The sequence below is a fragment of the Ursus americanus genome, chromosome 1 (assembly GCF_024610735.1).
Source record: "Ursus americanus isolate L20-20 chromosome 1, mUrsAme1.1.p, whole genome shotgun sequence".
Classification (NCBI taxonomy): Eukaryota; Metazoa; Chordata; class Mammalia; order Carnivora; family Ursidae; genus Ursus; species Ursus americanus.
In genome coordinates, this window is record NC_142127.1 from 37,336,082 (window position 1) to 37,353,271 (window position 17,190).

Here is a 17,190-nt window from a genome sequence, read left to right on the forward strand (position 1 = left end):
TTCTATATATATCTATGAGGTCCAACTCGTCGAGTATGGCATTCAAAGCCCTTGTTTCTTTGTTTATTTTCTGCATGGGTGCTCTGTCTATTTCTGATAGTGGAGTGTTGAGGTCCCGTACTATTAACGTATTTTTATCTATATGTCTTTTTATTCTGGTTAAGAGTTGCCTTGTGTATCTTGCTGCTGCCCTGTTGGGGGCATATATATTTATAATTGTCATATGCATTTGTTGGATACATCCTTTAAGAATAATATAGTGTCCTTCTGTGTCTCTAACTATAGTCTTTAGTTTAAAATCCAATCTGTTTGATATGAGAATTGCTACCCCAGCTTTCTTTTGAGGTCCATTGGCGTGAAAGATGGTATTCCATCCATTTACTTTCAGTCTGAATGTATCTTTAGGTTCAAATGAGTCTACTCTTGTAGACAGCAAATGGATCGGTCGTGTCTTTTTATCCAATCTGCAACCCTGTGGCATTTATGGGAGCATTTAGGCCATTTACATTGACACTGATTATTGAGAGATATGATTTTAATGATGTCATGTTGCCAGTAAAGTCTTTGTTTCTGTAGATTGTGACTTTCTGTTCTGTTACACTCTTGGGGCCTTTTTACCTTTATAGAACCCCCCCTTAATATCTCCTGTAGGGCTGGTTTCGTGGTTACGAAATTGGTCAATGACTGGTGATTCTGGAAGGTCTTTATTTCTCCATCAATTCTGAATGACAGCCTTGCCGGATAAATGATCCTTGGCTGCATGTTTTTCTCTGAAAGAGCTTTAAAAATGCCTCCCCAACCCTTTCTCTAATTCCAGGTCTGTGTAGACAGGTCTGACGTAATTCTCATACCTTTGCCTTGGTACGTGAGAAATTTCTTTGCCCTAGCAGCTTTCAATACTGTATCCTTGGATCTAATATTTGCGAAATGCACTACGACATGACGTGGCGTAGGTTTGTCATGGTTGAGCTTGGGAGGGGTCCTCTCTGCCTCTTGGACACAAATGTTTGTTTCCCTTGCTAGATTAGGGAAGTTTTCAGCTACAATTTGTTCAAATATCTCTTCTAGACCTCTGTTTTTCTCCATCCCCTCGGGGATGCTGATGATTCTGACATTGGAAGGTTTCATTGAGTCAGTAATCTCCTGTAACTTACATTCTTGAGCATGGATTTTTTTGAGTCCAGATTCTATTTTAGCTTTCTCTTCTACTAACCCATCCTCCAATTTGCTGACACGTTCTTCTGCCTCATTCACCCTGTCCGTCAGAGCCTCTAGTTTTGACTGCATTTGGCTCATAGAATTTTTAATTTCTGCCAGATTCGCTCTCATTTCCGCCCTTAGAGATTCTATATTCTCATTAATATTTTCGTTAATACTTTTTTCAAGTCTGCATATCATCTTTACCATTGTTACTCTGAATTCCATTTCTGATAAGTTGGTTATATCCATATCCATTAGTTCTGTGGCAAAGGCCACAGACTCATTGCCTTTTCTTCGCCAGGGGGGATTTCTCCTTCTCGTCATTCTGATGAGGAGAAGTTGCGGGTTTGTCCAGAGCCCAGATTATTGACCGGGACCCAGGCCGTGCGCCCTTGTTTTATAGGGATCTTAGGGATGTGGGCTTCTTGATTTTTCAGCCTGCCTTCTGGGGGAGGGTCCTGCCGCGCTGATACTCAAGCAACCCTGTTTGGGTAAAGTCTCCGCGTCCCCTGCAAGGGGGGATGGGGATTCACACCCTGTGAGCCCGTATTTCCAGGCTTTTGTTCTCTGGCGGTTTGTTGTGCCTCTTCTGAGAGTCAGAGCAGCAGTGGCCGAATCTCAGCCTCTGTCTCAGAACAGAGGGATCGCGGACCGCTCTTCACTGATGTTCTGGCCACTTTAACTCTGTTTCTGTTGGTGCTGCTCAACTCTGCAGCGTCCCAGGATGTGCACCCCACCCCCGGCCTCCCAGCCCTCACTTCCAGGGCCAGCGCATCTCTGTCCTTTGCGTTTGTAACACCGCCAGCCGCCCCCCGTGCACTCCGGAGCTCCCAGTCTCAGTCTGGTTCCAGTGAGCGCACCGGAGCTCTGTTTCAGTCTGGTGGCGTGCACTCCCCGGCTCACGGTCTCAGTCTGCTCTCTTGCGGGTGCCGTCTGCGAGCCCACCCGCTCCCCCGCTCAGGTGGCTACTGCTTCCCGGCGCCCGAACACGGCGGCTCCCTCCCCCTTCTGTTTATCTTCCGATATCTGTGCGAGGTTTCACGGCTCCCCGCTTTGTACCTCAATACTCAGCACTGGAGATGGTCATTTGTAGAGATCCAGATGTATCTTCCTGCGTCTCAGGCTGATTTCGTGGGTGTTCAGGCTGGTCTGGTACCTACCCAACTCGACTCAGGGGACCAGCTGAAAAAGGGGTCCCCTACTCCTCCGTCATCTTAACTCCCTCCCAAAAAAATATTTTGGTATTCTTGGTATTCTTTAATGTTTTCCTATTTTCAACTTCATTGATTTCTCTTACCTTTATTATTTTATTCCTTCTATTTGCTTTGAGTTCATTTGCTATTCCTATAAATTTCATTCTAATCACTGCTTTAGATGTATTCCACAATTTTTGTTGTGTTATAGTTTCATTTTCTTTTAATTAAAAATAATATATATACTATATATAGTATTTTACTATACACAGTATATATATATATATATTATATATATATATTTTGCTTCTACTTAAATCCATTTTTGTTGTGTTATAGTTTCATTTTCTTTCAATTAAAAATAATATGTATATACTATATGTATATATGTATGTACTATATATATACATATTATATATAGTATATACACACATATATACATATACATGTATACATATATATATATATATTTTTTTTTGCTTCTACTTACATCCATGAGTATTTAGACATTTGTTGCTTAATTTTGAAATATTTGGTAATTTTCCAGATAAGCTGCTGTTGATTTCTAGTTTCTTTCCACTATGTTCAGAGAAAATACTCAGCGTACTCTAAATTTTTTAAAACGTATTAGGTTTCTTCTATGGCCTACATTATAGTTTATCTTGATTAACATTCTACGGAATGTATATTCTGTTGTAGTTAGTTGGGATGTTACATAAATGTCAATTAAGTCAAGCTGGTTTAAAGCGTTTCTCAAATCTTATATATTCTTACTAATTTTTGGCCCACTTATTCTACCAGTTATGAGAGAGAAGTGTTGAAGACTCAAAATATAATTATATACTTGTCTGTTTCCCCTTCCAGTTCTATCAATTGCTGTTTCATGCATTTGAAGCTCTATGATTAAGTACATACGCATTTAAGATTATCATATCTTTCTGATGAAGTAATCCCTTAATCACTATAGAATATCCCCTGCAACATTCTATTTTCTAAAGTCTACTTCGTCTGTTATTAATCTATCACTCCAGCTTTCTTATGATCAGTGTTTCCATGGTATAACTTTTTCTTATAACTTTACTTTTAACTATTTGTGTCTTTATAGTTAAAGTGCATCTTTTATATTGAAAGTGAGTTTCTTATAGCCAGCATATAGTTAGAGTTATAATCTCAGTTTTTTAATTGGTGTATTCAAATGACTTACATTTAATGTAAGTACTGATATGGTTGAATTGAAATCTACCATTTTACAGGTTCCTTTCTATTTGTTCCACCTTTGGTGCACCTTTGCCATTTTATCATGTTTTTGGATTAAAATTTTTTCTTCCATTTTATGTACTTTATTATATTCTTATTTATGCATTTATAATTTAATATTTTAGGGGTTGCTCTTGGATGTACAATACACATCTTTAATCATAGAATAACTTCAAATAATACTATAATCCTTCAAATGTAATGTAAAAAAATTAACAATTGCATATTCTCAATTCCTCCTTCCCATCCTTTGTGCTAAGGCTATCATACATTTTATCTATATCTATGCTATACACTCAAAAAGCATTGCTATTATTTTTGCTTTAGAAAGTCAATGCTATTTTAGAGTGATTAAAGTTAAGGAAAATATATTTTATATTTATGTTCATTTTACCTATTTTCAGAAATATTTATTTCTCTGTATGCATTTAAGTCTGTGATACTGTACACTTTCTGTCTGAAAATGTTCCTTTAACATTTCTTGTTGTACAGGTCTAGGAGTAATGTAATTCTCAATTTTTATTTATTGAAAATGTCTTCATTTCACCTTTATTTTAAAAGATAACTTCAGGGGTGCCTGGGTGGCTCAATCAGTTAAGCATCTGACTTCAGTGCAGGACATGATCTCAGGGTCCTGGGATTGAGCCCTGTGTCAGACTCCTTGGCTGAGTAGGGAGTCTGCTTCTCCCTCTCACTCTGCTCCCCCCATTTGTACACTCTCTCTCTAATAAATAAATAAATAAAAATCTTAAAAAAAAAAACGTAACTTCATGCGGTATGGAACACTTGGTTGCTTTATACTTGTGCACTTTAAATTGTCACTTTATTGTTCTCTTGTTTGCAGTTTCTGATGAGAAGCCTGCTGTAATTCTTAACTTTATTCCTCATAATAGGTCTATTTTATTTGGACTGCTTTCAAGATTTACACTTTTATCTGAATTTTATCAATTCATATATGATGTGTCTAACAGTGTGGGGTTTAGGAAAAGAGATATTTAACCTGCTTGGGCTTCTATGAGCCTCTATGATTTGATGTCTTTCATTGTATTTGGAAAATTATTAACCAATACATCACTTCAACTATTTCTTCTATCCCATTTTGTCCCTTTTCCATCTAGGATTCCATTTACACATATGTTATACCACTTCATATTGTCTCACACTTCTTGGATGCTCTGTTTTGGGCGTTTTCACTCTTTCCTTTTTATCTCCTGACACTTCCCATTTTAGTGTAATGACTCTGTAATACTGTAATTACACAATTATAAGGTAATTTCTATTGGTCTATCTTCAAGTTTATGATTCTTTCTTTGGCTGTGCTGAATCTACTGACGAGCATATCAAGAATATTCTTTATCTCATGCTTTCATAACTAGCGTTTCCATTTGACATTTTCTTGCATTCTCTTTCTGTTAAAATGCCACATATTTTCATGTGTATTTTCCACCTTTTCTTCTACAGTTTTTAATCACGATTATTTTAAATCCCTATATGATAGCTCTAACATCTGCATCATACCTAAATCATGAGTGCCCTGTCTCTTGCAAGTCAAGTTATTTCTTTGATTATTTGTGTGTCTCATTATGTTTGGTTTATATCAATATAATTACACAACTGATAAATGTAATCATACAATTATAAGGTCTTTACACTGAAGATGTAAAGGAGGTGTCATGGGATAAAAAGGGACATGAAGTCAGCAAAATGAAATGTTACGTGTAAAGTGATGTATGAAACAGTACAATATTGACTCATAATGAACATTAAATTAAGAAAAAATACATGTAAACCTAGAACTACTACTAAAAAAATAATTTTTAAAAGAGAGTGTTAAGAAATCAAAAAGGAAATGAAACAGAATACTCAAAAAAAGTGACTAGCCCCCCAAAAAAAAGGCAAAAAAAAAAAAAAGAGGAAACAGAAACAATAAAAAGAGAGACAAACAGCAACATGGTAGGCTTGAATCCATACCAATAATTACACTAAATGTTAATGGCCTACCCACCTGAATTAAAGGCAGATGTTTATTATATAGTTTAAGGACAAAAATCAAGAACCAACTATATGCTATGTACAAAAGTTGCACATCCAAGATAAAGACAGATAGGGTGTAAGTAAAAGTATGGGGAAAACAAACATGCAAATATGAAGCATAAAAAAGTTGGTGTAGTTATATATAATATTGCACAGAATAGACATGAAAACAAAACTATTACTGAGATGAAGTGGGATATTTCATAATAATTGGTCATTGCATCAGGAAGACATGACAACTGTAAATGTGTGTAAATCTAATAAAAGAGTTTCAAAATATATGAAATAAAAACTGACAGAACTAAAGGGAGAGAAAGATAAATCCACAAGTATAGTTGGAGATTTTTAACACCCCTCCCGGTAAAAATATAGATGATGTGAACAATACGATCAACAAATTTTACCTAATTGGCATTTACAAAGCAATACACTCAACAGTCAAAATTAATCTATGGTGGATAAAATACGCACTAAGGAATGACTGGGTAGAACATGAGGAAACTTATTGTGGTGATGTTTATTATTAACATCTTGAAAAGATTAAGGGAATGAATTTCTCAAAACACCATGAATTCACATGTAAGATTTGTGAATGTTATTATATTTAAATATTTCACGAAAAGAGAAAAATGTTAGCAAATGTTGCACTTGTGTAATATGCATACAGAAGTATTTAGAGGGTAGTGTACTAATATTTGTAGCTTATTTAGAAACACATAAAAAATAATATATTTTTGATGAATAGAGGAATAGATAAATGGATATATATGTGATAAAGCGAGCACAAGGGTATGATCTAGTTGGTGGATATATGGATGGATGGTAACTAAATTTCTTTCAATTCCAGTTGATTAAAAAATTTTTCTTTTTTATTATTATTATTAGTTTCAGAGATAGAATTTAGTGATTCATCAGTTGCATATAACACCTAGTTCTCACTACATCAAGTACCCTCCTTAGCCCATCACCCAATTACCCAATCCCCCCAACCACCTCCCCTCCAACAACCCTGCTTGTTCCCCATTGTTAAGTCTCTTATAGTTTGCCTCCCTCTCTGTTTTCATCTTATTTTATTTTTCCTTCCCTTCCCCTATGTTCACCTGTTTTGTCTCTTATATTCCACATATGAGTGAGATCATATGGTATTTGTCTTTCTCTGACTGACATAATTTGCTTAGCATAATACCCTCTAGTTCCATCCACGTCATTGCAAATGGCAAGATTTCATTATTTTTGATGGCTGAGTAATATTCCTACACACACACACATATACCACCTTCTTTATCCATTCATCTGTTGATGAACATCTGGGCTCTTTCCATTGTTTGGCTATTGTGGACATTGCTGCTATAAACACTCGGGTGCAGGTTCCCTTCTGAATCACTACATATCCTTTGGATAAATACCTAGTAGTGCAATTGCTGGTCATAGGGTAGTTCTACTTTATTCTTTTGAGGAAACTCCATACTGTTTTCCAGAGTGGCTGCACCAGTTTTCATTCTCAACAACAGTGTAAGAGGGTTCCCCTTTCTCCACATCCTTGCCAATGTCTATTGTTTCCTGAGTTAATTTTAGCCATTCTGACCGGTGTGAGGTAGTCAATTGATGAAAAGTTTAATAAAATGTTGAGGAAAAACACTTTTGAAATAAATCTTTTCCAGAAAATAAAAATGCATTAGAATTTATTGTCACAAGAACTGAACTACAAGGAATGTTCTTCGGGCTAAAGGAAAAAGACACCAGATGTAAATTCACATCTATACAGAATAATGAAGAGTGATGAACAGAAATCATAAATATGTGGGTAAATGCAAATTCCTACATTCATTTTTTAAATTCATTTAAAGGTAATTAAGTACTTAAGCCAAAATAAGAACTATTTTTTTTCAAGGTCTATAAAATATTTAGAAGTAAAACACGTGAAATTAATAACACAAAGGGCAAGAAGAGGAAAATGGAAGAATATGATAATAAGGTGTTTATATTAAACTGTGATAAAGATGGATATTATAAAGCTTGGAACAATAACTAAAATAATACAAAGAGATGTAGCTTATAAAGCGATAGTGGAAATAATACAGAATAGCAACTTTTGTCAATTAAAACAAAGAAGGACAAAAATAGAAAGAAATAAGGGAGAGACATAAAAACAACAAGATGACAGATTTAAACAAAACCATATTGATAAATACATTGAATGTACATGGTCTAAATTTTCCAGTTAAAAGACAAGTGTGTAAGCCTAAATAAAAAAGCAGAACCTAACCATATGCTCTCTTCAAGAAGCCCAATTTAAATATATATATTTGTGTGTGTGTGTGTGTATACACGTAAGTATATATACATGTGTGTGTGTGTGTGTGTGTGTGTGTGTATATATATATATATGCAATAAAAGTTTAGAATAAGAGGATGGGAAATCTATGATATGCAGGCACTCAGCAAAAGAAAGCAGGAGTAGCTATATTAAAAGAGATGTTCATATCTTCTGCCCATTTTTTGATTTGTTTATTAGTTTCTCGTGTATTGAGTTTGAGAAGTTCTTTGTAGATCTTGGATACCAGTCCTTTATCTGTAGTGTCATTTGCAAATATATTCTACAACATGGACGGCACTGGAGGAGATAATGCTAAGTGAAATAAGTCAAGCAGAGAAAGACAACTATCATATGATTTCTCTCATCTATGGAACATAAGAACTAGGATGATCGGTAGGGGAAGAAAGGGATAAAGAAAGGGGGGGTAATCAGAAGGGGGAATGAAGCATGGGAGACTATGGACTATGAGAAACAAACTGAGGGCCTCAGAGGGGAGGGGGGTGGGGGAATGGGATAGACCGGTGATGGGTAGTAAGGAGGGCACGTATTGCATGGTGCACTGGGTGTTATACGCAACTAATGAATCATCGAGCCTTACATCGGAAACCGGGGATATACTGTATGGTGACTAACATAATATAATAAAAAATCATTAAAAAAAAAAGAGATGTACAAGTATTAAGCATAAGAAAGCTGGGATGGCTATATTAATGTTAACAGAGTAAACTTTAAATAAAGCAAAGATTACCAGTGATAAAGAGAGATGTGTCTAAAGAATAAATAACACTAGGGGTAAAGTGGAAGATTTCCTAATGATAAACATTCATTAAGAGGACATAACAATCTTAATGTATATGTACCCACTGACAAAATTTTCAAATGCATGAAGCAAAAGTCAGACAAACTAAAAAGAGGAGCAGACAAATTCACATGTATATGGGAGATATCAACAATCCTCTCTTGGTATTTGATAAAACAAGGAGACCGAAAATCAGTAATGATATAGAAGCCTTGAATAACACTGTGAAACAACTTGACCTAAATAACATCTATAGAACACTCCACTCAACAATAGCAGAATATATGTTATTTTCAAGAACATGTAGTACATTTACCAGGTCAGTCACATGCTAGGCTCTAAAACAAAAAGATAAATTCAGAAAAATTAAAATCATACAGATTATGTTCTTTCACTCCCAGTAGATTTAAATTAGAAGTCAATAAAAAACAACCTGAAAATTCCCCAAATATTTGGAAATTAAACAGACATCTAAATAACCCACAAGTCCCAGAAAATCATAAGAAAACTAGAAAATATTCTGAACTCACTGAAAATTAAAATACAACATAGCACAATTTATGGATGACCTGAAGGAGCTGCCAAGAAGAAAACTTGAAGTTTTAAATGCCTGTATTAGAAAAGAAGAAAGGTCTTAAATGAATGATTTAAGAAAAGGTCATCAAACTATGGCCCATTAGCTGGCCCATTTGTAAATAAAGCAACACCTATTTGTTTATGCATTGTCTATGGTTGCTTTTATATGAAAATGGCTGAAACAAGTAATTGCAAGAGACTGTTTGGCCCACAAGCCTAAAATATGTATTATATGATTCTTTAAGAAAATGTTTACCCACTGTTGATCTAAAGTACCAACTTAAGAAGCTAGAATAAAAAAGAATAAATTAAACTCAAAGTAAGTAGAGGAGGGAAATATGAAGATAAGAGTAGAAAACAACTAAAGAAAAAAAACTCTGAAAATCAATAAAACCAAAAGCTATTTATTTGAAAGAATTCAATAAAACTGATAAACTTCCAACTACACCGATCAAGGTAAAAAGAAAGAAAATTCAAATTTCCAATGTCAGGGATATAAGAGGAGACAGCACTATAAATCCTATAGATATTAAAAACATAATAAAGAAATATTAGGAAAAACTTTATGATAATGGCAATATCTAAACCAGAGTACAGTAAAAGCAATTCTAAAAGAGCATCTTCATCTTTATTTGGCACAATAAATCTCATTCTTTTAAAGAAGTCCATTTGTCTTAATGAAGTCAACTTTCTCCTCTGTGCAAAAAGTAATACCTTTTAATATAGGTAATATACAGCTAGAGAATAGCTGTAGGAAAACAATTAAAAAAAGAAAGAGGCATTCATTTAATTACGCATTTATTATCCTGTAAGAAATGTTCTGCTAATCATATACTTATTCTTTATTTAGTGTTTCAAATGTACAATGTATTATCTATTTCCTGGAAATATACACTACAGATTATGGGTGGAATTTGAGTGAGAACAAAGTCTCACTCTGATTATTAGAGCTGGCAAATATTCATAGAGCAGATCTTTACTCTTGAAGAGCAATAATGGGGATGGAGAGAAGAAATAAACACACTTCTAGGGGAGCAGGCCAGAAAAATGTCATCAGATGAAATTATGAGATGTGATCCATTAATACTCTTTAATATATTTTGGCTCTGTTTTAAAACAGTCTGGTTCCTTAAAGCTGTGTTAATCTGGATTACCACCCTCTGAGTTAACATCTCTTGGATAAGCATGCATTTATGAAACTAAACATTTTGCATTAAAATCCTCATTGTCTGGACCATAATGGGTTAGATTTATTTCTAATCCTGTTTTTGACCACGGAGTACTTATCTCAGTCAATCATGTCATTAAACGAAAAATTTAAAAGGAACTCAATCAACATACAGAGATATGGCGTCTTTCTCAATCATTGTACCTTATAATGAGATAAGGATGATAAAACAAATTAGAAGAAAATATATGTGTCTCACTTCCAAAACTAAAGTATCCTAATCATTTTCTTGATGTGAAAAGTTTAATGAAAAAGTAGATTGATCTAATTTGGGATCCTTAAGTCACTGGCAAATTTAAATTGTTTTAAAAAATAATAAGCCAAGCTCTTGAGTCATACTGAATGATTCACCCATGAATTCTTGAGGGGATTAATTTAAAACAGTTCCAAAGAAACAGTATATTCACATACCTACTCTACAAAACAGAAGAGAACAACAGAAAAGGGAAATTATTCTGGAGGACAAAAAGTAAATAATGAGGACAGAGTAGAACCTTATGATTCTCGTTGGCCAATCAGAACAAGTGAATGCAAGAGCCACAGGACAAGGCAAGGGAGCATCCCCTCAGAAATAGGGGTGTTGGCTTCTATGGAAATAAAGTCTTCATGCCTGTTTCACACTCCTACTCATCTCCTCCCTCCCTTTTACTTTTTACTTGATTTCTAAGTGTAAGGAGTAGTGGTTTTACTGTCCCCATTCCAGGGAATCAAGAGGCCCATGTGCCTTAGGGATGTAGCTTTTAAAGAATGTGAAAGGCACCAGGTTCATGACCACAGTCCCGTCTTCTACAGAGGGAACAAATGTGGGAAGGGCAGGACCTGCTTCCTCGTAGAAGAGAACCAGCCACCTCTCTCCAAAGACTCTCCACCTTTTCGTACCTGAGCAGTAGCCCCTGACATTATTGCCTGAAACTTGTCAGAGCCACCACGAGGGCTGGACCAAAGTGAGGTAATGGAGAAAGAGGTCCCCCACTCCACCATCTTGGCTTCGCTTGGCAGGCATCACGCAGCCTTTCAATCAGTGTCAGGATCCAGAATTCTGATGTATCACAGCCTCCTCCCCTTTATCCTTAGGCTGTTTAATTGTTACAAGTTTTGAAAAGAGGAGTAGGTTAGAGTTCTGTCGTGCAATTTGGGGACAAAGTACCAGGTAAGCAAAAGAACAGTGACTTTGCTTTATTTTGCCTCTCTTTTCTGGATATCACCGAGGGATCCCTCTTGGACTGAAGAGAGGCACAGCTGAGACAGGACAGTATTTAGGTATTCCTGCTTCTCCGGAAAAGTGGAAATTCTGCTTCACTTATAAATATATCCCTTTATCATCCCAGTTTCTTAAACAATGTAAGGATAAAACTTGAGCTCTGACAATCAGCCATGAAATTTAAAGGTAGAGAAGGTCAAAGCAATGAAAAATCCAGAGGTGGTTTCACAGATGTAAGTGATAAGAAATAATACACAGTACATTCTTTGTGCTTAGAATTTATCCTTTTTTTCGCTGTTCAGTTCTGTTTTCCATTTATATTTAGAAATTAACTCTCATTTTATTAGTTAAAATAAACTCTTTATATACATGTGAACATACCTGTTTGAGCTTGTTAATGATCTTTGCATAGAGTTGCGCATTTATAGGTCACTGTCCTCTACAAATCTCAAAATGAAGCCAATACTAATAATTTGGTAGCTGGCCAAGACTTAGCTAAGAGCAAGAACTAAAGAGTCCATAGTTGAAATTAATGTATCCCTGCCCGTGTCCCAAAGGACTTGCAATCACTCTCTTAGGAACCTGCTCTAAAACCTCAGTCTGTCTCAGATGAACAGGTCCTGTGAGGGACACCGCCTCCCCAGCTCTGACTCTGTCCATTCTCTACTCCCCCAAACTTCTCTTATTTACAGTAAGAGATACAAGTACTGCCAAGAAAAATACAATGAACTGCATCTTGGCTACTGCCTGGAAGCATTTCCCCTAAAAAGAAACATAGGGATGCTTATTCAAAAGGCAAATACTCTAAAAATGCATTTGAAAATAACAATCACATTCAGAAAATAGTAAATTTGGGCAAAACCAACTGCTTTCACCTACCAATCATTTCCAAGGAGTCTAGAGAGTTATAATCTTTTTCACAACCCTTTCAAGTCAAGAACCCACGTAAGATTAGGAAAGGCTGTCTCTCTCTGTTCACCCGGAAACACTGGAGCCATGCAATGCATGGCTGAAAAGTGCTGGAAGTGACGATTCAGAAACGCATACGGGGACGGCAGCCGGGCTAGAATACAAGTGGTAAGAGACAAGGACTAGAAATGAGGTCTATGCTTCTCTTTCTAATCTAAGAACCGGGCAGACCGGCAACATGAGCAGTTTAGCTCATCACAATATTTCTTTTATATGGGTTGCCAGGTAAAAGTACAAAACAGCCAGTTAAATCGGAATCAAACAGCAATTAATTTGATTCTCAATTTTTTAGCGTTAGTCTAGACTTGTGCCCAGAACCCCAGGCCCAAGCAACCAATTACTTGGTATCTCCACTTTGGTGTGTACTAGGCATTTGAAGCTCTCACACCGAAACTGAGCTCCAGCTCTGGGCCACCATCCCCACCCAACCCCCCAACCAGGGTCAGACCCGCTCCTCCTGCGGTCGTCAGCCTGACCGCACATAAGGGTACTATTCCTCCAGGGCTCGAATCAAAAATTTGGAATCATCCACTATTGCTCTCTCACACCTTACATGTATTTGTGTAGGATTATAGAAAATCAGAGGAACTCTAGTTGATTGATACTTCTGTAAACTTGAGGCTAGATAACAGGTTGGGGCACTACAGTTAATTAAGAAGTATGCCCCCCAAGGACTTCAGCGCTGAGTGTCTCCGGGGCCAGAGAAGTCTCTTCCTTGGAACCATTTGCCTCTTGTCACATGTGTGTCAACCAACCAATAAATGACCCTGCTTAAAGAAGGGCAAATGTGGCAACATCTACTGCATTTGTACACTCAACCAGCCCAAGGCTTTCACTTTCACTTCCAACACACCTTAAAATGTGCAGTGAAAACAACTCCCTATCTGAAACCCCCACCCTGGTTATTAAATGAAATGGTTACCTTTCCACTTTTAGAGCAACAGCAGCTAGTTTTCCAAACTCTTTTTTTTTTAAAAAAAGATTTTATTTATTTATTTGAGAGAGCACACAAGCAGGGAGAGCTGTAGAGGGAGAGGGAGAAGCAGAAGCAGGCTCCTCGCTCAGCAGCGAGCCCGATGTCGGTGGGGGGGGTGCCTCGATCCCACCTGAGCCAAAGGCAGACACTTAACTGACTGAGCCACCCAGACACCCCCTGGGACTCCTTTTTTTTTTTTGGTAGATTTCCAGGCTCTTAATAATCCATTCCCAACCAGAAGACCAAGGAGTTTCATAAAATTAATAGAGAATGCACAGTGTGTAAATCCATTTAATATCCCAATCACAGCTTCAAACTTCAGAACTCCAGGATATTTTGTGCCAACTCTTTGTTTAGTATATCTGATAAATGTGAGGTCATGTCAGGTCTTTCTTCCCAAATAACAAGGAACCCAGAAACTAGATAAATAGAGTAACTCCGAGCAGCCTAATTTTTTAGCCAGCCCGGCCCAATAAATATTTTCTCATTTTTTTTCCATCAGCGGTTACCCTCTGAGATTCTCCTCCAGGAGCAATGGTTTCTACTCTACTGCTAATGCATGACATGCCTTAGGTGACAGAGATGCTGTGGAATAACAGCCAAAGCAAAAAGGGATTATTGGTTTATCGATGTCTTCAGATATTGAAAGTCCTAGGCCTGGTGCTCAGCAGGGTCAGATTGGAAGGCGGTGTTTTCTGTCACCCAGCTATGTCATAGTGGCGGCAGCGACTTCTCCTACATTTTCAAAATTGACCATTATGATGAACAATGTAATTTATAAAAGTGACTAGATAAAAAATGATATAGGTAACCAGGTGAGAAAAACAATTTAAAACACGAAATAAAGAAATAAACTACCTTGATTCCCTCTACCAAATAATCAAAGATGGGTATAAAAGTTAAGATTCAAGAAAGTAGACAGCAATAGACATTGTTTCTGTGGGACACAAAGAGGGATAATGTTCTTAAAAGAGATTTGAAAGTGATTGCATTTGACCCAGAAAAGTTTATTGTAAAAGTTCAATTTTGATAAGTACTTCTCTACTATATTGACACATTATTTCCACATCAGTCATTTTTCTTAGCCTTCATATTCTGAGGGAAAAATCAAATATGAACGGATGATCTATTTTTCTTTTCTTTTTTGTACATTTCAATGTCAAAAGTTTCCATGCTTTTTAAAGAGCATAGCCTGGCATGTTTTCCTATACTGCTATGCCCAGGGTCTCTGAAATTTTTGCAAGATTCTGACATATAACAAAACACAACTTTCAAGCTAGATAAAAAATAATTGAGTATTTTTTAAATGTCTGCAGCAAAGTTATTAGCTCCCTAAAATAAAAAGGGTTGTACAGACAGCCCATGGAGGCAATTTCACAGGTGCCTAATCAAAACTGATATCTAGAAGGCTGTTTAATTCTTTTTTCATCTTTTTGGAAATTCTATTAAATTCATCAAGAGTACTTTCAGTATTCCGAGTTAGTGGAGTTTCCCGCTCATTTCTTATGCTTTCCCATTGTCAGTTTTCTTCCCATTGATGAATTTACTAACTCTGAATGCAAATATTTCACTTTATCCCCTATCCTCTGGACAGTCTCTGAGTAATGGCTTTCCTCAAAGGCTGTGCTTTTCCAAAGATAACTAAAATGCTTTAATCCTCAGATTGTAAAAATTAATCACTTCCAATAATCAATTTTCATTTCAATATTGTGTTTAGTGATTCTCTCAGGCCATCTGAAACACGAAATCTGCACATGACAGCAATCATACTATTCAAAACATTCCCCTGCACATGTCACTAAAAGGAAAACTACCCACCCTGGAGTATAGCTATTAATGTCAAACAGATTGTCATCTGGGAAAACAAAAATGCATAAAAATCAGCTTCGGACAAAGTACAGCTCTATGGAAAAACACCAGGTTTTTGTATGCAAATGTCTTAAACGTCTGATTGAAATGTTTAAAGAATGAGTTAGCAAGGAATCTGCTGCTGCTCTCCATATCCTAAGATAATGTTATAACGAAAACAGTTTTAGAACTAAAGGGTTTTCCATCATAGCACACTATGATTTTACCGAAGATGCATTTGCCCCAGTTTCTAGTAAACATTATAAGAAATGTTTGGTTTCTAGCTTGGGCCGAGGGCTCTATTTAGCCTATCGAGGCACAGACCTGTTAAAAACGCTAGGGCGCTTGCCAGAATTCTTTTCCCCTGCAACTCTTAGTAAAAAGATCGTACCTCGAAAGCAATGTGCGTTGCAAACCACGCAGATTTAAGCTCCCTCTCTCGCCTACATAGCTTGGCACCAGCGGCTTCTGAGATATCCCTCGCCTCCTAAAACTCAGACCGAATCGCCACCACCATTCCCCACCTTTCCGCCACCACCATGCCACAATCTTTGCTCAGCTCTCCCGAGCCCACTACAGAGAGTGCCCGAAGCCCCTGCAGCGTGAACTCGTGGTGCCACTCAACTCCCCAGCCCTGCGCACACCCACAAACACACTCTCCTACTCCCTCCGCTGCAAACTGCCCCCAAATTTGTCACCCACCTCACCCCCACTACCCATACCCCCCACGTCCCTGTCGCTTTTTCGCTCCTCCTGGTGGCTTCGTCCCCAACACACCTGTCTAATCCTATGGCTACCAGACGTCAAGTGCCCACGCTGCACCCTAGCCCGCGCCCCCTCAATCCAACTGGCGCTTCCCACTCCGCCCAGTGGAAAGTCAGCGTGCTCGCAGCACCTTCTACCCCACCCGCGTGCCCACCCGCAGACCGCCTCCGACTCCCACCCTCGCCTGCGCTGGAGAAGGAGCGCCCGTCGTACCTGTCGAGAGCGCGGCGGCGGTGGCGAGCAGCAGGAGAGCCTGGCGGAGCGCCGCGCACAGCGCTCGGGTCATGGCCACCAGGCGGCCGCGCCGGGGCTGCGAGGTCCCAGAGCGGAGCTAGGCGGTCGGAGCAGCGCGGGCCGCTTTGAAGTTCCCGGGACGCGGGAGGGAAGCACAGCCCCGTCACCCTTTTGAAGAGCGCGGTTGGCTCTAATCCATGCGGGCACCCCCTTCTTGTGCCTCCCCCATCCCTCGCCCCCCGCGGCTGGCGGTGCGCGGCGTTCCTGCCACCGGCCCCAGCAGCCGGCTGAAAGGGGGGTGGGGGGGGGACAGAGCCCGCCCCCGCCGCGCCTCCGCCCCCTGCGCCCTCTCGCAGCCGCCCGGGGCCTGGCGCTGCTGGCCAGGCGGGCGAAGGCGCCCCGAAGGCCAGGCGATGAGAGCGCCCGGAGCTGGGGGCAAGAGAGAGGGCTGCGTGGCGCGGAACCCCCAGGACCCGAGAGCTGGTAAAAGGGTCGGGACGCGAGGGAAAGCCCCACTGAGGCTTTAGGAAAATTTAAACCCTGCCGCAGTTGCTTCCTGGTGGTCGCTGTACTGTCTCCTACAGAAGATTCAC

The 17,190-nt window shown here is 38.5% G+C and overlaps 1 protein-coding gene across 1 annotated transcript in view; it reads right to left on the reverse strand.

The window, feature by feature from the left end:
* Nucleotides 1–16,885, reverse strand: part of ACVR1C (activin A receptor type 1C) — an 83,081-nt gene extending 66,196 nt beyond the window's left edge. Inside the window, exon 1 of the mRNA XM_045781600.2 lies at nt 16,577–16,885. Within this exon, the coding sequence (XP_045637556.1) occupies nt 16,577–16,649 (73 nt within the window). The 5' untranslated portion in view covers nt 16,650–16,885. The remainder of the gene's footprint in view (nt 1–16,576) is intronic.
* Between the last annotated feature and the right edge of the window lie 305 nt (nt 16,886–17,190).